Source organism: Balaenoptera physalus (genome assembly GCF_965194825.1).
Source record: "Balaenoptera physalus genome assembly, chromosome: 6".
Classification (NCBI taxonomy): domain Eukaryota; kingdom Metazoa; phylum Chordata; class Mammalia; order Artiodactyla; family Balaenopteridae; genus Balaenoptera; species Balaenoptera physalus.
In genome coordinates, this window is record NC_138885.1 from 127,748,503 (window position 1) to 127,770,640 (window position 22,138).

A 22,138-nucleotide genomic window follows, 5' to 3' on the forward strand; every position below is an offset into this window, starting at 1 on the left:
TCCCAAAAAGAAGCACCACTGGTCCACCTGCTGTGACCTCCATGGGTTTTGGGATGTTATCTGTTTGACCTGTGTTAAGTTTTTATAATATTTGCTAGCAAGTTAAGGGGAAGAGTGACTTCCTAGTTGGTCAAAACAGTGGAGAAGGAGATATTGAAGGTTGTCAGTGAGTGATGAAACCTGGTCTTAATGTGATTTTTGGACCCTTGAGGGGAGGCAAATCCTCATTGTCAGGCATACTGGCTGCAAAGGAGGAAACCCTCAACCTGCCAACTTCAAAAGTACCACAGGTTATGTAGCCCAAGATGATAGCAAGATGGGAACTTTGACAGTAAGAGAAAACTTGGAATTTTCAGCAGCCATTTGGCCAGTATGAACAGTTAATTCAAAAACAAGCACATTAACAAAATCATTCAAGACCTGGATATAAGCAAAGTGGTGGACTCCAAGGTGGGAAACCAGCTAATTTGAGGTGTGTCTGGAGGAGAGAGAAAGAAGACCAGCTTCAGAATGGAGGTGATTTCAGATCCACTTGTCCTGTGTCTGTATGAGCCCATGATGGGCTTGGATGCTGGCACATCAAATGCAGTTCTTCTCCATTTATCAACCTCATTACACTATCTTCAAACTGTCTGATAGCCTTACCTTGCTGGCTTCAGGGAAGGTGAGGTTTTATGGCCGTGTACAGGAAACTTTGGTACAGTCTGAGTCTGCTGGTTACGAGTGTGAGTATGGAAACTACAACTCGTGTTACTATCTAAAGAAAACAACAGTGTAGGCTGATGATATATAATTCCACCCATTAAATAATCAGATAATAAAACCTTGAGGAGGAAATGGGAAAGAATCTCTGACCTGGGGAGGAGGATCTGATTTCTAGATCTGGTCCTCACGGTTCAATGCTGACAAAGTCAAACATCTCTCTTGCTTCCGTGTACTCATCTTCAAAATTAAGGTATTGAACTAGATGGTCTCCACATTTCTCTATCTTAGAAATTCTATAATTTGGTACTCTTCAAAAACCATGGTAAGAACCATGTTTGTTCCTTGAAGCTCAGCTATAGTCAAGACCCACTGGTGTGGAAGCCAGAAAGTTCAGGCCTGTCTGGTTCTTTGTCTTCTGCATTACATACAGCCCTGTGAGAAGTCAAATGTCACATTCTTTATTAAAATATCTGGTACCTAGTAGGTGCTCAATAAATGCTATTTTTTTGTTTGTTTGTTTGTTTTGGCCATACTGCACAGCTTGTGGGATCTTAGTTCCCAGTAAATGCTATTTTAAAAGGAACTTCTACCACCTTCCAAAAACTTTTCATGGAATCCCTACCAGAAAGAGAAAAGTTTTAGATGGTCACTCTTTTAAGTCAGCATGGCATGTCTTGTGTTCATCCATCATAGAAATGGAAGGGGAGTTAAGTAATTTTTAAATGATCACTTTTGTTAATTTCTATGAAAATATTTCATATAATATGAATATGGCACTTACCATATTGCTTGGTTTTATAGTTATTTGTTCATTTTAATTTTGTTATTATAAGTTACCTTGAATGCAGTCATCATGTTCTAGCCATCTGTATGTACCACTAAGTACCTTCCACATAAAACACTTGTCAAATGTTTTTTCTGGAAAAAAAAAAAAGAGCAAGATGCTGAGATTCTACTACATGAGGGAATTAGGACTCATCAGGAATGTCTGAGATATTTGAAAAGAATGGCTAGAAGCTAAATACCAGTGTGCTAATAGCTTTCTAATAAATTAGGTTTGAAATAATTTTCTTATGTTAACCTTCTCATTAGCATGTTCATTGACTGAACAAAAAAATCAGTGGAAGGTCATATTTTAAAAAGTTTCTAAGTGACAGATATGAAATGACACATCTAGCAAAAGAAACAAAGAGGATCTGTGGGGCGAGTGTTATATATAGGTGGGTGGAGAATTTTTGTTGTTGTTATGAGCTTTATTGAGATGTAATTCACATACCATAAAATTCACCCTTTTAGGGGCTTCCCTGGTGGCGCAGTGGTTAAGAATCTGCCTGCCAACGCAGGGGATACGGGTTCAAGCCCTGGTCTGGGAAGATCCCACATGTCTCGGAGCAACTAAGCCCGTGAGCCACAACTACTAAGCCCACGTGCCACAACTACTGAAGCCCACGAGCCTAGAGCCCATGCTCCACAACAAGAGAAACCACCGCAATGAGAAGCCTGCACACCGCAATGAAGAGTAGCCCCCGCTCGCTGCAACTAGAGAAAGCCCGCGTGCAGCAACGAAGACCCAACACAGCCAAAAATAAATAATAAAATAAATAAATTAAAAAAAAAAAATTCACCCTTTTAAAGTGCACAATTCCATGTGCTTTCGTATATTCATAGGGTTGTACAAACTGTCATCACTATCTATTTTTATTTATTTATTTATTTATTTATTTATTTATTTATTTATTTATTTATTTATTTTTGGCTGTGTTGGGTCTTTGTTTCTGTGCGAGGACTTTCTCTAGTTGTGGCAAGTGGGGGCCACTCTTCATTGCGTTGCGCGGGCCTCTCACTGTTGCGGCCTCTCTTGTTGTGGAGCACAGGCTCCAGACGTGCAGGCTCAGTAATTGTGGCTCACGGGCCTAGCTGCTGTGCGGCATGTGGGATCCTCCCAGACCAGGGCTCGAACCCGTGTCCCCTGCATTGGCAGGCAGACTCTCAACCACTGCGCCACCAGGGAAGCCCAACATCTATTTTTAGATTAAAAAAAAAAATTAAGGAAGAAACCTCATACCCATTAGCAGTCGTTCTCCCTTCCCCTGCCTTTCCCCTAACACCCCAATCTAGTCCTCAACTATCACTATTCTACTTCCTGTATCTGTAGTTTTGCTCATTTTGAACATTTTATATAAATGGAATCTTACAATATGTGACCTTTTGTGCTTGTTTTTTTTTTTTTTTGCCTTATTTATAATGTTTGCAAGGTTCATCCATGCTGTAGCATCCACCAGTAGTCTTTTCATTTTTATTGCCAAAGAATATTCCATTGTATACATTCACCACATTTTATGTATCTGTTCATCATTTGATGGCATTTGGATTATTTCCACTTTTGGGCTATTATGAATAATGCTGCCATGAACATTCATACAAGTTTCTATGTGGAGATATATTATTTATCTTGAGTGTACTAGGAGTGGAATTGCTGGGTCATATGGCAATGCTATGATTAACCATTTGAGGAACTGTCAAACTGTTTTTCAAAGTGACTGCACCATTTTTCATTCCCATCAATAATGTATGAGTATTCCAATTTCTCCACATCATTACTAACACTCATCTATCTTTTCGATGATAGCCATCCTTGTGGATGTGAAGTGGTATGTCATTGTGGTTTTGATTTACATTTATCTAATGACTAATGATGTTAAGTATCTTTTCATGTGCTTTTTGACCACTTATACATCATAGGAGAAATGTTTATTTGAGTATTTTGTCCACTTTTAAATTGGGTTATTTATCTTTACATTATTTAGTTGCAGGAGTTCTTCATATATTCTGGATACAAGCATAAGTCCTTTATCAGATATATAATTTGCAAATATTTCCTATCTTTCTGTGGGTTGTTTTTCACATTGTATAGTATCATTTGAAGCACAAAAGTTTATAGTTTTGATATAGTCCAGTTGGTTTTTTATTTTGTCGCTTGAGCTTTTGTTCTTATATCTGAAAAATCATTGCCCAACCCAAGGTCATGAAGATTTACTTCTATGTTTTCTTGTAAGAAGTTCGGAGTTTTAGCTCTTATATTTAAGTCTATGATCCATTTTGACTTAATCATTAACATGATTAACATCATTCTTTTGCATATGGATATCCAGTTGTCCCAGCATCATTTGCTGAAAAGACTATTCTCTCCTGCATTGAATAGTCTTGGCACCATAATAAACAATCAGTTGACCATAGATATGAAGGTTTATATCTGGACTCTCAATTCTATTCCCTTGATCTATGTGTCTACACTTATGCCAGTATCACATGTCTTGGTTAGTGTAGATTTATAGTAAGTTTTGTCATCAGGAGGCTATTTGGGATCCCTTGTAATCCCATATGACTTTGAGTATCTTCCATTTCTGAAAAGAACTCAGCTGGGATTTTGATAGGACTTGTGTTGAATATGTAGATCAATTTAGGGAATAGTGCCATCTTAACAATGATATCTTCCAATCCATGACATGGGATGTCTTTCTGTTTATTTATTTATTTAAATTAAAAAAATTTTTTTTCATTTGATATCACTTATATGTGGAATCCAAAATAATGATACAAATGAACCTATTTACAAAACAGAAATAGACCCACAGGCATAGAAAACAAACTCATGGTTACCAAAGAGGAAAGGACGTGGTGGGGCTGGGGGATAAATTAGGAGTTTGGGATTAGCAGATACAAACTACTATATATAAAATAGGTAAATAGCAAACTAGTATATATAAAATAGATAAACAACAAACTACTATATATAAAATAGATAAACAACAAGGACATACTGCATGGCACAGGGAACTATATTCAATATCTTGTAATGACCTATAATGGAAAAGAATCTGAAAAAAGAATATATATATATATATATACACATATACATATAACTGAATCACTTTGCTGTATACCTGAAGCTAATACAACATTGTAAATCAACTATAATCACTTGTTTGGTTTGAAAAAACACCACTATAAGCATTTGTGGAAAAATTTTTGTGGGGGCATATGCACTCTTTTTGGGTGAATACCTAGGAGTAGAATGGCTGCATCATATCGTAGGTGTATGTTTAGCTTCTTTTTTTTTTTTTTTCGAATTTTATTTTATTTATTTATTTTATACAGCGGGTTCTTATTAGTTATCTATTTTACACATATTAGTGTATATATGTCAATCCCAATCTCCCAATTCATCCCACCCCTCGTCTTTCCATTTATTTAGAAGTCTTCTTTAATTTCTTTAATAATGTTTTGTAGTTTTAAGTTACTTTTCACTTGTTTTGTTAAATTTATACCTAGATATTTTATTCTTTTATGCTATTGTAAAAGTAATTGCTTTTTTATTCTATATTCAAGTTGTTTATTGATATTGTATAGAAATACAATTAATATTTTTTTGTATATTGATCTTGAATCTTGCAACCTTGATGAACTTATTAGTTCTAATAGTTTTTTAGTAGATTCTTTAGGATTTTCTACATACAAGATTATCTCATTTGCAAATTAAGATAGTTACTACTTCCTTTCCAATCTGGGTGCCTCCCCCTTTTCTTGACTAATTATCCTGGTTAGAACCTCCAGTACAATGATGAATAGTAGTGGTTAGAGTGGACACCCATGTCTTGGTCTTGATCTCAGAAGGAAAGCATTCAGTCTTTCACCATTAAGTATTATATTAGCTGTGGGATTTTCATAGATGACCTTTATCAGGTTGAAGACGTTCTCTACTATTCCTAGTTCGCTGAGTGTTTATTATGATAGGGTGTTGAATTTTTGTCAAATGCTTTTCACATGGTTTTGTTATTTGTTCAACTAATATTGTGTATTACATTTCCTAGTTTATGTCCTTTTTATATGTTGTTGGATACAGATTACTAGTGTTTTGCTGAGGAATTTTGTATCTGTATTCATAAGAGATACTGGTCTGTAGTTTTTTTTTTTCTTGTGATGTCTCTGTCTTATTTTGATATCAGTGTAATACTGTCCTCATAGAATAGTTAGAAATTGTTTCCTCCTCTTCTACTTTTTAAAAAAGTTTGTGAAGAATTGGTTTTAATTTTTCTTTGAATATTTGGTAGAATTAACCAGTGAAGCCATCTGCGTCTGGACTTTCCTTTGTGGAAATATTTTTAGTTACCAATTTGATATCTTTACTTGTTACATATTCAAACTTTCTATGTCTACTTGAGTCAGGTTCGTAATTTGTGTCTTTCTAGTAATTTGTCCCTTTCATCTATTTTATCTAACATATTGGCATACAGTTGTTCATCATATTCCCTTTTAGCCCTTTTTATTTCTTAAAGTTGGTAGTGACGCCCCTTCTTTCATTCCTGAGTCTAACAATTTGTCTTCTCTTCACGCCACCCCTCCCTTTTTTTTTCTTGGTTAGCCTAGTTAAAGATTGTTAATTTTGTTGATCTTTTCAAAGAACAAAATTTTGGTTACTTTGATTTCCTCTATTTTTTGCTATTCTCTATTTCATGTATCCCTGCTATAAGTTTCTCTCTGAGCATTACATTGTGGTTTGAAAATATATTTTGTATGATTTCAATCCTTTGAAATTTATTAAGACTTGTTTTATGGCCTAGCATATGATTTATCTGGAAGAATGTTCCATATGAACTTTGCAAGAATGCCTCTTCTATTGTTGTTGGATAGAGTGTTCTATTGATGTCTGTTAGGCTTAGTTGGTTTATAGTGTTGTTCGAATCTTCTGTTTTCTTGTACATCTTCTGTCTAGTTTTTCTATTCATTATTGAAAATATGGTATTGAAATGTCTACCTTTATTGTTGAGTTGTTTATTCTTCCCTTCAATTCTGTCAGTTTTTGCTTTATGCATTTTGAGGTGCTGTTGTTAGATGTATATATGGTCATGATTTTTATATCTTTCTGACAGATTGATCCTTTATCATTATGGAACTCCCTCTTTATCTCTAGTAACTTTCTTTTGTTTTAAAATTTATTTTGTTAGATATAGGCATAGCAACTCCAGTTCTCTTTTGTTTATTCTTTGCATGGCATATCTTTTTTGATCTTTTACTTTCAATCTATTTGTTTATAGTAGACAGTTCTTTTTTATGATTTTGATATCTTTAAACTTTACTTTTTAAATGATCATATAATACAATTCACTTTTTTCTTTTGATGTACAATTCTATGAATTTTAACACATGTGTAGTGATGTGTAACCATTCCCATAATAGGATAGAAAATAACTTCATCACCCCCCTAAAACTCCCTTGTGGTGTTTCTTTATAGTCATACCCTTCCTGCAAACCCAGTTCCCGGCATACAATGATATTCTTCCTACTTTTTTCCTCTTTTTTTTTTTTTTTTTCTTCTGAGGCTTTGTATTGAGTTATGTAACCACATTAGCTTGAAGAGTTATGGGCAGATGAGGGTCATTTTCTGGGCTGCAATGTTGATTAGAGTCATGTAAAATGTAGAAGATTTAGAAGAGTGAGATTGAAACTAAGATAAACCTGAAACTTGAGTCTCACTTAAGAGCTGGTATTTTCCACTAAAACTGGGGACACTACTAAGCATTGCTATATTACCTGCTCTGCATAATAGCCCAGAAATTCAAGGTCTTTGGTGACAGCTGAGCACCAACGATGAAATTGTAAATGCTTGAGTACACTTGGTGTCCTGCCTCATCCTCTCCCTCCCCTATTGGCTCTGGAAAGCAATCAGAGTGTAACAATAGGAGTTCTGGAATGTTCCTGAGTGGGGCTTATCTTTGTATCACTGTTAATCCTTGTCCTCTCTTTTCAGAGACAAGAGATAAAGTTAAAACAGGACAGACATCTTTTCTGGGACGCAGGGCTGAGCTGCTTTTCCTTCTTTGCAAATTCAAAGGATTTTACAGGATTTCCCCCTTCTTAACCTTCCCTCCCCCTCCGTCCTGACCTTCACACCTTTCCAACATTAGGGAAAGGCAGGAAGTTTTCCCTGTGGTTTCTTCTTTGTGACGACATGATGGGGCAGGTTAATCAATGGGGAAAACCCCATGTGAGAACACGCCTTCTATGTACATTCCAATACTTGCTATAAGTAAGGCCATCCCAGGCCCAGGCTGCTATCAAGCATAACAGCTCTCCCAGGGCACTAGGTACCCAGCCAGCACTGAGACATCTATTCTTTGAGCTGAAAATGATGTGCAGTAGCAAGAGTTTGCTCCTGGCTGCTTTGATGTCAGTGTTGCTACTCTACCTCTGCAGCAATTCAGAAGGTAAGTGTCACTCTTTCTGCTAGCACAGGAGGAAGAACTATTTTCATTTTTCTGCTAAGCCTTGAGCTCATCTAGGGGTCCCCAAGGGATGGAAGCCTGTTAGAAAATCTTCAAAAGGAAGTGATGAGGGTTGTCATCTCATTGGTGAGTGGAAGAGGGAAAGGTTACTGCTGCCTATCAGGACTTTTTCTCTGCTGTCAATCTCAGCAAATTTGGGGGGCAGTGGTGGTGGGCTCTTAGAGACCCTCGAACTCCAGAACAACCCAAAGTGCTATTCTGGGAGAGATGTAAATTGTGTAACATTACCAGTGAATGGGGCCATTTTGAAATGTAGAAAATTCTCCCATTTCCCTAGCTTTCTCATTTCCCAACTAAATAGTTTTAGCAGAGTTCAAAACTCATCCTTTAGGGGTGGATTATGGCACCTGACTTCATCCTTACAAGGCCTTGGGACATCACTTGCCAACTTTGAGATTACATTTATCCCTTACAGCAGGTTAAGGATACAGTAGCTTGTAATTTAACTCAGGGGAGTGTCCAAGAATTGCTTTATTACTGTAAGAGGACATCACTTTTAGCAACAGGTGCATTCCTGAAAATACATGCGTTGAACTTTTATGAACAAAATAAAAAATTCCCATTAACTAATATTACAATTTCAAAGTGTTTTAATTGTAGCTCTTATTAGCAGCTCCTATAAATCACATTTTCCTTTGTAACTTCTCGTCCTTCCCCTCCTCTCAATATTCAGTAGCCAGATAATAGATTAAAACCTGCCAATTTATTTTTATTCTGAATTTAGAAGGTTATTTATAAGGGTTTCTTCAAGTGGAAGGTACTCATATTCTTGAGTGATTATAGTGAATGAAATAAAACACTGTCAGTTTGTGTTTCTTACTAAAGATATTCCTTTTATGAGACTGATGTCTCATGTGCTTCTAAATTGTATTATTGAACCAAAATTTCCCAGTACACAAACTATTTTTTTTAAGAGAACTGGAAACTATGTTAAAATGGGTCTCAAAGATATTGGAGGTGTTCCTCTAAATAGTTTATTTACCATATAAATCAGATTCTAGGTTTCCCACAACTTCAAGTAGTTCCACGATACCTATCACAGAATAAGTTCATTCATGTGGACTCAATATCTTTCATTTCTTTTTAGCAGCAAGCAACTTTGACTGCTGCCTCCAATATACAGAAAAAATCCTTCATCCCAAATTTATCGTGGGCTTCACACAGCAGCTGGCCAATGAAGCTTGTGACATCAATGCAGTCATGTAAGTTATTAAGGGATTCTAATTCATTTGTATTAGGAGTACATGAGAATTTCAAGTAGAAAAAGCTTTGCCTTTTTGGAGTTTCATTCAGAAATAACTCATGTGGCAAAAAGCTAGCTGGGTTTTAGTAGTACATTTATTCTTCAAAGTTCACTTTAAATGGAACTGGAATAAGGCAAAACTTAGTTTAAAAAAAATGAACACAGTTGAGGGCAAAATCACTTTTGAAGATAAACTTATAAGCTACTAAGATGCTATCTCAGGAAAATATGAAAAACCTAAACTTTGAAATGAGCATCTTCTACCAGAAAGTGGTTGGGCTGTAAGCTAAAGCTCAGAGTAGTTACACTATCTCATATAATATTCTTGATTTATATAGGGTATTATATTTTGGAATGATATAAGTTATTGATCAGATGTATACATATTTCATGTAGCCACCAACAACAAAATTAAATAATTCTGGGGCTTTATCTTCCTGTTACTGCACAACCTTTTGTTAGATTGCAGAGAAAGTCAGGGAGAATCACTTTCATTTCTTGCATCAAACTTTATAAGAAGCAATTTTTTTTTTTGCATTTTGTTTCACCTCTGAAACAAATGAAATGTTTAGGGCGTAGAGCCACCAATTGGAATATGAAATTTCCATTGCATGTCCTTTGGAAAAAAAGAAAAAAACATTTAAACAATAAATGAAATTGAAACATAAATCAAATTCTCTGACTTTTTTTCAGCTTATACACAAGGAGAAGATTAGCTGTGTGTGCAGATCCAAAGAAGAATTGGGTGAAACAAGCAGTGCATATCCTCAGGTACGGAACGTTTACAATCCACCAGCCTCTCTCCAAATGTTTGGGAAAGAGTGGTGTTCAGAGTGGTGCATCACAGGCTTGCTGGGATGCTTTAGCCTAAGCACTATGACATTTTTAAAGGGTAGTTTGAATCGGACCATGAAAACAAAAAATTCATTTTTTCAACTACTTACAGATCATTTTAATTTTTTTAAAAATAAGTTTATTTATTTATTTATTTGTGGCTGAGTTAGGTCTTTGTTGCTGCACGCAGGCTTTCTCTAGTTGTGGTGAGCTGGAGCTACTCTTCGTTGCGGTGTGCCGGTTTCTCGTTGCGGCGGCTTCTCTTGTTGCGGAGCACAGGCTCTAGGGTGCAGGCTCAGTAGTTGCGGCACATGGGCTTAGTTGCTCCGCGGCATGTGAGATCTTCCCGGACCAGGGCTCGAACCCGTGTCCCCTGCATTGGCAGGCGGATTCTGAACCACTGCGCCGCCAGGGAAGCCCCATTTTTATTTTAATTGTTTTTAATTGAATGATTTTTCACACGATGTATTAGATTCCTCTATGCATTTGATTCTTGTTGCAAAGATGACTCCTATTTATATAATTTACAGAGTACATGACATTCGTGTGTTAAAAGCTAAAAAATAAACAGTTAAAAAGAGATCAATGGCTCTGATTTACACTGATGATAATGGAGTGACATTTTATCAATGGACAGAATCATGTCACACCCAGGTGCCAGACACCGAATATGAAGACACAACCTTAGTGTTCATATCCTGTTTGTTTCTGTTCATATCCTGTTCCTGTTCCTGTTTCAGGAACCCTGATTTCCTCATATGGCTTCTGAGCTGCTTGGTATCCTGAGATGAGATTGGGGTGTCTGAGGCAATCTGTAGGCACCAAAGACATTCCCACCCACCAGGCACCCCATCTTTGCTTATTGTTTTCTTCTTTTTCTCTTTATAGTCAAAGAGTCAAGAAGATGTAAAAATGGATACTCCCTGAAATGGAACTGGACACAGCCCAAGAACAAAAGGAATCTAGCTGAGTTGGCAGTTCACTTACACACTGTTGAAGGTTCAGAGCTTATTTGATTTGTGTCTCATTGGACTTGTCCAATTAGTGAAGTTGATTCATATTGCATCACAGTTTGCTTTGTTAAGCATCACATTATACTCTGTTTTATGTTATGTTATTTATATATGTGGTTTTATTTGTGTTTTGCTATTTAATATTAGTTTTCCATAAGCTATTTGGTTTAGTATGAGGTATCAAGTTATGCTTGGAGGAATGAGATATATGGACTTTCTTGCAAGCAGAAGACTATTAAAAAAAACCAAAACATTTAACATTCTTCTGTTTATATAGTTCTGTTTCCTAAATTGTTGTAATTACCTTGTTAAAGAAAACAATGCTAAGAAGAATAAATATTGAACATAAAAGAACCAAAACTTGTTTGTGGATTGAGTTAAATAGCATTTATTAAGAGGTGTATTAAGAATAGTTAAGAGTTTAGTAAATACGAAAATGTTGTGAAAATTGTATTCCCCATTTACTTCTTCCTGGTTTTCCCCTTTATCTCTATCCCTTGTGGTCCTGGACTTCATTCTATATGAATTATAATGGAAAGGTTTTTTTGAATTAAAAAAAAATTCGAAGTCATTTAAACCAAAAATTAGAAAGAGTCTATCTGTGACATAGGTCAATATTTCTTGATATAAAACTTTTCAAAGTAAAAAAAGTATGCCCATCTATTTTGTGACTGCAGGGACACAACAACTATTTAGAAAATTCCTTGAGCAATCACTTAGCCTGTCATTCTGTCACCAGCCATGGTCCTAGGAATGGGCATCTCAGCAGAGGAAACTTGCTCTACTTTATGAATCCTCCTGAGTCATCTTTAAGCACTTTCCAAAAAGAAAATGATTATGCAGAGGGTTTATTTTTTTAATTAATTAATTTTATTTTTGGCTGCATTAGGTCTTCATTGCTACACACGGGCTTTCTCTAGTTGTGGCGAACGGGGTCTACTCTTCGTTGCGGTGTGCGGGCTTCTCATTGCGGTGGCTTCTCTTGTTGTGGAGCATGGGCTCTAGGCACTCAGCTTCAGTAGTTGTGGCACATGGGCTCGGTAGTTGCGGCTCGCGGGGTCTAGAGCACAGGCTCAGTAGTTGTGGTGCACAGGCTTAGTTGCTCCACGGCATGTGGGATCTTCCCGGACCAGGGCTAGATCCCATGTCCCCTGCATTGGCAGGTGGATTCTTAACCACTGTGCCACCAGGGAAGTCCTATGCAGAGGGTTTTTAGAAACCAATTGCCTCAGTAACCAGAAGAGAGACAACAAATGTGTGAAACCTAGCAAGAACCCAGAAATGAGATGAAAAGACCCTGTACCAGGGTAGTTCTTGTCACAATAGTCATGCACTTAAGTTCACAGAGTGCCCGACACAGCACTCTGGACAGTCTGCTTCAGATTCCAAAGGCCACGAAGGATTAGTGGAGGCAGACACACTGATGACAGGATTTAAAATCCAGACACGCACATCCATAACGCAGGCAATGGTAGGTCATTTGGTGTAGAGCCAAACGCTCAGTAGGCTCTGAAGGCATCTCTGTGCTCATAAATAACAACACTGAGTCATCAGGGAAAGTATGCTCAATATCCTGTTTGTCTATTCATCAAACATGAGTTAGCACCTATTATGAGCCAGGTACCGAGCCAAGTGAAGCTGGAGATGCCGAGAAATTAAGTTAGCACTTGGTGCTCACTCCCAGGTAATTAGTGCTGAGCAGTGTGGGAAGAGAGAGGGGATGACTAGAAAATCAGCTATGACAACACAGGGTGGTAAGCACTTGGATAAAGGAAGGCATGGGACAGGGCATTAGTAGTGAGAGTTTCCAGAAGAAAAGAATATTCAGTTGAACCTTATTAAATAGCCAATATTCAATGCTCTTGAACTATGAAGATGGCAATTGTGTATGGTTCAACCCTTGTTTGAGTCGAGGTATGAAGGGCCAGTAGGAGACACCCAATTGGAAAAGGAGCAGCAGGGGGTGTTTGGAAATATCTGGGGGCATATTTTAGTTGTCACAGTGTCTAAAGGTGGGTTACTAAGGTATTCAGTGGGCAGGAGACAGGGACGCTAAACCCACTGGAATGCACAAGATAGCCTGGCGCAATGAAGATTTTCTTACCCAGATATCGATTATGCCACCAGTTGGGTAACACTGGATGAAGCGAGACGTATGCAAGGAGTGGGTGTAGGATGGAGCAGCTGCAGATGAAGTAAAACTGTTGCCTCAACTAAGCACAGTGGTTTGAACTTGAACACGGAAACACAGGGGAACCATGGAAGAAGTCAAAGCAGGAGGAAAGGGAGGTGGGATGGAAGATGGATGCAGAGATACAGAGAAAACTGCAATGAGTAAGATGAGGAACGGTGGGACCTCAGTGAAGGCCATGGCAAAAAGAAAGGTAGCAGAGGTGGGCTTGGAATTCTTGAGACTCATTCTAGATAACCCTCCCCCTGCCACCCCTGCCCACCACCAGTCACCCTTGCCTGAGGCAGCACAGCCAGAGAGGACGACTGTCAGGGTCAGGGGCCCATTTGGCTGACTGCTGCTGGGAGGCCTCACCAGGTGAGCTTTGCTGAGTCAGGAAAGTAGCACATGTTGTTAGTGCTCTGAATGCGTGTGAATCGTTTGGGACCAGGAGTCCTAATACCTATTAGCTGAGTTTCTGGAGACTAATAAGTATTAGCTGAGTTTCTGGAGCCAATTTATTAATCACAGTGGGAACATTCCACTGTCAAGTGCATGGGTAATAGCACATGGGCAAATCAGTGCAGTTACCCCCATGAGTTCAAATTGGAATCACAAAGCCAGACTGTTAAGCCTGGGATCAGAGTGCAGCACAGAGTCTCAGCCATACAACTGAAAGTTTAATTCATTAGTCTCACTGCACTAACCATGTTCAAGGATTAGGGAAGTTGCTCCCAATTCACAGCTCTTCTTTTTCTTTTTTTCATTTTGGAAAATGTATTTTCTACTTAATTTTTAAATTAAGGTATAATTTACGTACAGTAAAATGCACATGTCTAAGCGTACAGCTTAGCTGAATTTTTGCATATGTACATGCCTGTGTGACGACTCTGGGCCATTCAAGATATTAAATATTTTCATCACCTGGATGGCTCCCTTATGCCCCCGTACATCCATCCAGCCCCAGAGTAACCGCTTCAACCAACCAATGGCCATCTGGTTACATCTATTCTGCCTAACTTCTCCCCACTTATATACCCTGATTTACTTTGAAGCAATTCCCCAATATCAAATTATTATATATGAATATAAATATATATTTACACATACATACACATATTTATATGTATTTTTTTAACAGGGACTTTTAAAAAGACACAATCTCATTATCACAGATTTAAAGATCAACACTAATTCCCCAATATCACCAAATATTCAGTCAATGTTCTAATTTCCCTGTTTGTTTCAAAAAAGGGTTGTATTTATTTATTTATTTATTTATTGCAGTTGATATGTTTGAATGAAGCTCCACATAAGGTCCACACACTGCATTTGTGTGATTTGTTTCTTTTTAAGTTTAATCTATGTTTCTTATCGTTACCATCCTTCTCTTTTTCCTTTTTGATTTATGTTTTGGAGAAACCAGGAAATTTTTCTGAGTTTCCCACCTTCTGGGTTTTGGTGGTTGCATTCTTGTGGTGTCACTTAGTTTGTTCCCTGACTCCTAGTTGTAAATAGAGGCTGGGTTGGGGAGTGGGATCAGACCACTTTATAAGTGGCATTGTGCCGCATGGCTATAAAGTTGCCGAAACTGAGGTTAGCAAGAGGAGTGAAAGAGGAGATGGTTAACTTGGGCCAAATTCTTCAAGGAAAGTAAAGAACTGATCAGGACCTTCGACTGACAGCCAGAAAGAGGAGAAGTAAATGGTCTAATAACACACTTGTACTTCAAAGAATGAGAAGGTGTGTAGAAATGAAGAAGTGCCGTCATGGAAGCACAAGAATGTTGGTTTCTACCTGCTTCTGGCTCTGTGGGCATCTTCAGAAAACCATAAGGGGAGTGCTGTTGCCATAGACTCAAGTTTCAACCAAGACAAGGAGATAGGGAAGCAAAAGCTGGAAGGACAGGAAAGAATTGTTAGGAAAGGCCAGAGCTGGACGTCATGGAGATGGGTTGGAGGTATACAACAGTATTCAGATGAAAGCATGAGAAATATGAGAAAGGACAGATGCATGCAAGTGTTTGGGTTTGGGTAGTAATCACGTGGTTAATAAAATCTAGACTAGTAAGCAGCAAGTGATATGCTAATATCACTTGCTAAGATCATTAATGTATTATCTCATTTAAACATGAGGTAGGTACTATTTTTATGCCCATTTTGGGGACAGAGAAACTGAAGGTCAAGGAAGTTAAGGAATTTACCTAAGGTCACACAGTCTTTAGAGATATGATGGAATTAGTTGGTATCAAGTTTCTGACCAGGCGACTGGTATAAAGGTGTTTCTGTGTCAATAAGGCAGCCCTGTGGTGTCTAATGTTCCTTGACGTTGGTTCTCTTGTTGGTTCTTTGTCATCTTTATAATCATCTGTATGCTCTGCTATTTTAGATGGTATCAAAGTGTTAGAACATAGAACATTTTAGACTTTCTTACTTTGGTATCAAAAAGACTTAAAAAGTTTGCCTTGTCAAGGAGTAAGCTCCAGTTGTGATATGGTTACCTTCTTCCCCAGCAGTGCCAGGCACGTATCACAGGTTTTTTTTTTCTTGTTAAATCATGGTTTATTGAGTGAAAGCTATGTTCTCTACCCATTCATTCCTTCAGTCAACGGCTATTTATTGAGCACCTACTATGAGTCAGGCATTGTTCTGGTGAAAGTCCTTGCTTTCACGTGATTTATGGAAGGAGAGACAGGAAACAAACATATAACCAAATAAATGTATAATATGAAAGAAGAATAAAGGCACTTGGGGATGGGGATGTAGAACGTCTCCATATCTGTGAAGAAGCTGTCACAATTTACTTTCTTTCTCTCAGAAGCAATGCCCATGTCTTCCCCTTGGCTGAGCAAGGAATCTAGATAAGGTAAGAAAGACAAACGTGATTAAACCTACCCAAGAGTATAGTCTTAATTTTCTGCGATGAAATAAGGTCCATGGAGGACTGTTGTACTAGGCCTTGGCTTACTCTGACTTTTTCTGACTGAAAGGATAGGTCATAAATTCGAATTACTCAGACTGTAAACTATTCCTCATTGTATTAACTTTTCCACCAAGTGTCAAGATTCCAACTGGGGACTAATGTAAGGTACTTAACTATGGCCTCAATTTGGTGATTGAATTAGCACAAAGCAACATTTATATCCACAGACTTTGGTGATTTTGCAAATTTGTTTTCTTTCTATGGTTCTGACTTAACTGAAACAGATAAACAAGGCTGATGAATAAATCCGGTACAATAATGTAGTTATAGAAAATGCTGCCCATGCTCTGGCATGGTACAACACATTCTCCATTCCTCTAATTACTAGAATCCGGGCATTTTTTAAAAATAAATTTATCTATTTTGTTTATATACTTATTTTTGCCTGTGTTGGGTCTTCGCTGCAGCACACGGGCTTTCTCTAGTTGTGGCATGTGTGGGGGGCTACTCTTCATTGTGGTGTGTGGGCTTCTCATTGCGGTGGTTCTCTTGTTGTGGAACACGGTCTCTAGGCACGCGGGCTACAGTAGCTGTGGCACCTGGGCTCAGTAGTTGTGGCGCACAGGCTTAGTTGCTCTGTGGCATGTGGGCTCTTCCCAGACCAGGGCTCGAACTCGTGTCCCCTGCATTGGCAGGCAGATTCTTAACCACTGAGCCACCAGGGAAGCCCAGAATCCAGGCATTTTTAACAGTCAATGGTCACACGTTTGAAAGGCTTAACATGGAAAACTTTTTTCAGGTTTCTTGTTCTTGCTGTCCTTCACTTGAATCTCAGTTATCTTAACAGGAATATATTAAGTTTTTTTATTAACATCTTTATTGGAGTATAATTGCTTTCCAATGGTGTGTTAGTTTCTGCTTTATAACAAAGTGAATAAGCTATACATACATATATATCCCCATATTTCCTCCCTCTTGCGTCTCCCTCCCAACCTCCCTATCCCACCCCTCTAGGTGGTCACAAAGCACCGAGCTGATCTCCCTGTGCTATGCGGCTGCTTCGTATTAGCTATCTATTTTACATTTGTTAGTATATATAAGTCCATGCCACTCTCTCACATCATCCCAGCTTACACTTCTCCCTCCCTGTGTTCTCAAGGCCATTCTCTACGTCTATGTTTTATTCCTGTCCTGCCCCTAGGTTCTTCAGAACCATTTTTTTTTTTTTTAGATTCCATATATATGTGTTAGCATACGGTATTTATTTTTCTCTTTCTGACTTACTTCACTCTGTATGACAGTCTCTAGGTCCATCCACCTCACTACAGATAACTCAGTTTTGTTTCTTTTTATGGTTGAGTAATATTCCATTGTATATATGTGCTACATCTTCTTTATCCATTCATCTGTCGATGGACACTTAGGTTGCTGCCATGTCCTGGTTATTGTAAAAAGAGCTGCAATGAACATTGTGGTACATGACTCTTTTTGAATTATGGTTTTCTCAGGGTATATGTCCAGTAGTGGGATTGCTGGGTCATTTCGTAGTTCTATTTTTAGTTTTTTAAGGAACTTCCACACTGTTCTCCATAGTGGCTGTATCAATTAACCCACAGCCAACATAGTTCTCAATGGTGAAAAACTGAAAACATTTCCTCCAAGATCAGGATCAAGACAAGGTTGTCCACTCTCACCACTATTATTCAATATAGTTTTGGGAGTTTTAGCCACAGCAATCAGAGAAGAAAAAGGCATAAAAGGAATCCAAATTGGAAAAGAAGAAGTAAAGCTGTCACTGTTTGCAGATGACATGATACTATACATAGAGAATCCTAAAGACTCTACCAGAAAACTACTAGAGCTAATCAATGAATTTGGTAAAATAGCAGGATACAAAATTAATGCACAGAAATCTCTTGCATTCCTATACACTAATGAGGAAAAATCTGAAAGAGAAATTAAGGAAACACTCCCATTTACCATTGCAACAAAAAGAATAAAATACCTAGGAATAAACCTACCTAAGGAGACAAAAGACCTGTATGCAGAAAACTATAAGACACTGATGAAAGAAATTAAAGATGATACAAACAGTTGGAGAGATATACTATGTTCTTGGATTGGAAGAATCAACATTGTGAAAATGACTATACTCCCCAAAGCAATCTACAGAGTCAATGCAATTCTTATCAAACTACCAACGGCATTTTTCACAGAACTAGAACAAAAAATTTCAAAATTTGTATGGAAACACAAAAGACCCCGAATAGCCAAGGCAATCTTGAGAAAGAAAAACGGAGCTGGAGGAATCAGGCTCCTGGACTTCAGACTATACTACAAAGCTACAGTAATCAACACAGTATGGTACTGGCAGAAAAACAGAAATATAGATCAATGGAACAGGATAGAAAGCCCAGAGATAAACCCATGCACATATGGTCACCTTATTTTTGATAGAGGAGGCAAGAATATACAATGGAGAAAAGACAGCCTCTTCAAGAAGTGGTGCTGGGAAAACTGGACAGCTACATGTAAAAGAATGAAATTAGAACACTCCCTAGTACCATACACAAAACTAAACTCAAAATGGATTAAAGACCTAAATGTAAGGCCAGACACTATAAAACTCTTAGAGGAAAACATAGGCAGAACAGTCTATGACATCAATCACAGCAAGATCCTTTTTGACCCACCTCCTAGAGAAATGGAAATAAAAACAAAAATAAACAAATGGGATGTAATGAAACTTAAAAGCTTCTGCACAGCAAAGGAAACCATAAACAAGATGAAAAGACAACCCTCAGAATGGGAGAAAATATTTGCAAACGAAGCAACTGACAAAGGATTAATCTCCAAAATTTACAAACAGCTCATGCAGCTCAACATCAAAAAAACAGGAATATATTAAGTTTAAATTCACCTAAATTCCAGGTGATGAGGAAAGTATTGGATTTAGATTCATTCAGACTCAGGTCATAACGAGCTCGCTGCTTTAGAGGCCCAAATCTGGGGAAGAAAAGAACTTCTGGATTCCTAAGGGATGAAGTCTAGAGCCTGACCCAGGTAGATACAGGATCCAAGGTGAAGGGCTGTTATGGGCTGAACTGTGTCACCCACCCCCAAAACGCATATGTTGAAGTCCTGACCTCCACTGCCTCAGGTGTGACTGTATTTGGAAATAGGGTCTTTAAGGAGGTAATTAAGGTTAAAGAAGGTCATAAGGGTGGGCCTTAATCCAATTTGAGTGGTGTCGTTATAGGAAGGGGACATTTGGACACAAATATGCACAGAGGAAAGACCACGTAAACACACAGCAAGATGATGGCCATCTACAAGCCAAGGAAAGAGGTCTCAGAAGAAACCATCCTGCTGGCACCTTGATCTTGGATTTCCAGCCTCTAGGACTGTGAGAAAATTAACTTATGCTGTTCAAGGCTCCCAGACTGTGGTATTTGTTCCAGCAGCCCTGACAGATGGATAGAGAGGCCAAAGAGAGCGAATGGAAGCTGATCATGAGTCCTTTGGGATTTATCACAGGTGCTGATAAATTCACTCAGTGTGGTTCATAAATAGGTTTTCACACAAGATCTTCAGTTCCTTAGGTGACGTCTTCTGCCACAGAAGTTTTCTCACATCTATCTCAGCCATGTTATCGGGATGGCACTACGTTCATTGCGAGGAAAAGTACTGGCAAAACTTAATAAATGAAGGTTCCCATCTGACCTGAACTACCTGGCAGTGATTGATTCACCTCTCAAGGCAGAAGCTGACACACAGTTGTTCTGTGAAAAAGAGAAGGTTATCACTGAGTCCCCCCAACTCTGCCCCCAATAACAGGAGAGTCAAGAAGCTCTTTTTTCTTTGTCACAGACCCCAACCCTCTGCCCTTGGTTCAATACATGTTGGATGGAGGCTCCAAATAGATAGGTCAGGTGGCATCTGTCTCCTTTAGTAAATCGAGTCTTAGGCAATTGCAGTGAATGCCTTGACCTTCCCTCACCCCGCTTGTGGCTCCCTGGATTCAGCACATCTGGTGCGGTTTCATCTGGCCTGGATTCCATTTGCGGCAGGGATTCCAGTTCCTCAGTTTCCACCCTCAGGGCTCCCCGCTGCCTCTTCCGGCCACCACCTCCCTGCTCACTCAGCTCTGACTTTGTCTGGGCCTGACTGGCCCTCCACTCCTCTCTGCTCCACTGTAAAAATCGGCTCACAACCTCTAAATGCAAAAACAGCCTGCAGATGAGTCAGCCCACGTGGAAATGTCAGCTGGAGTAAAGGGATGTTTTCCCTTTTACAATTATGGGGGTAAAAATATTGTCTCCCCCCAAAAGTAAAAGAAACTCCGACAACAAAAAACCTAAATTGCACATTTGAACCTACAATTGAGGAAGAGGCTTTTTTTTTTTTTAAACCCATAAAAATCACTGTGTGATAGAAATGCTATGGAGGTTAAGGGACCAACATAGGTTCTGCCTGGGACTTGCAGAAGGCATCTGAGATCAAGAAACACAGGAGCTGAGTGTGTGAGGACATGTTTCAGGTGGGGAGAAGGACATATGTGCACAAACACACACTTGCTTCTGTCTGTGTGTGTATGTATGCTGCAGAAGTGGCTGGAGAGGAGAGTGGAAGAGACAGTGGTCACATGAAGACAATGAGAAATCAGCAAAGGGATTCCAGCAAGGAGTGACATGGTCAGACTGAGCTGACTCCTCTCTGAGGACAGCTGCCTCTCTTTTTGCTACTACTCCCATTTCCTTACATCTGCTTTGCTTCATTTTAAAATCCCACACAGTCCTCTAACTTCTTGATTCCTCCCTTTTCTTTCCATCTATCTTCAGGCTCCAATTATTTCCCCAGCCAGCCTAAACCCCATGATGTGCCACCAAAATAATTCTCCTGCCAACATCCTTGTACTTTTGCTTCCTTGTGCCACATCCAAGCTACAACACTGCATGTGGGGTTCAGTCCAGCCCTTCTTCTTCTTAATTTGCAGATGACTAAGCCCTGGTGGCAGAGTTCCACCACCTATGGTCTGGTGCTATTGCAGATTCATGGTTTTCGAAATCAACTGGGCTTTTACTATGACTGTCAAAGCAAAAATGGCATTGCACAAAGTTAAGTAAGCAAAGATGACTTTGTTCAAGGTTATTGCAATAGGGGAGAGAGGCCAGAACTAAAGTCTGGACCTAACTCCCCTGAAACAAAGGGCAGGAGGGTTTTTCAGAGCCGGGGTAGGCTACCATAGTCCATCTGTGTTTGCTAATTGGCTTTACCCACTACTCCCCTGCCAAAAAGAAAAGTAAACTTTCTTGTATCTTCATGGCATAAAGCAGTTTTGTGACTTGGTGCAAGGTGCCCACTGGGGTTAGGTTTCCATCCTTCCCAGAGGCTGGAAGGTAGCGGCACTATTGTCTTTGATGATTATATTTCACAGGGATGGTTCCCAGGTGCTTGAGAAAGACACTCCTGAGTTATGAAATTGGCAAAAGACTTTTAAAAATGATTTAAATTTCAAAGGGCCAGAGAAAGAATTTACAATGACTAGTTTTCTATGATAGATGCTCTAAGGAAAGGGAGGTCAGGGACCTAGAGGGAGGAAGACACAGGTCTAAAGTTTAGTCAGATTTGCGGAGGTGGGGGAATGGTAAGGCTGTCTTAGCTCATGGCCAAGTGCTCCCTTTTAGGTGAACTCAGCAGCTTCTCCTTGGTGTGGACTCCAGGCTGGGGCTTGTTTTGGAGCTGCCACAGGGTGTTCGTTCTTACTGCCCTCACCTTCTTTCTGCTGCTTTCACCACCTCAGAGATTTTCCAGCTTCTAATCTCTTCCCATTGGAACACACCTTGCATATCATTGCCATATTTATCCTCAAGAATTGATTTTTACCATTGTAATTGGGTTATACACT

The 22,138-nt window shown here is 38.9% G+C and overlaps 1 protein-coding gene across 3 annotated transcripts; it reads left to right on the plus strand.

Moving 5' to 3' along the window:
* Positions 1–2,402: 2,402 nt before the first annotated feature.
* CCL20 (C-C motif chemokine ligand 20) lies at positions 2,403–11,502 on the plus strand. 3 transcript variants are annotated; one of them, XM_082464698.1, is made up of 4 exons: positions 2,403–7,970; positions 9,136–9,250; positions 9,985–10,062; positions 11,014–11,502. In XM_082464698.1, exons 1-4 carry the CDS (start codon positions 7,892–7,894, stop codon positions 11,033–11,035), a joined length of 294 nt encoding a protein of 97 aa, XP_082320824.1. In that variant the 5' UTR covers positions 2,403–7,891; the 3' UTR covers positions 11,036–11,502. The 3 variants fall into 3 exon arrangements, with proteins under 3 accessions (XP_082320824.1, XP_082320822.1, XP_082320823.1); XM_082464696.1 differs by having other exon boundaries at positions 9,985–11,502; XM_082464697.1 differs by having other exon boundaries at positions 9,139–9,250; positions 9,985–11,502.
* The last annotated feature ends 10,636 nt before the right edge of the window (positions 11,503–22,138 follow it).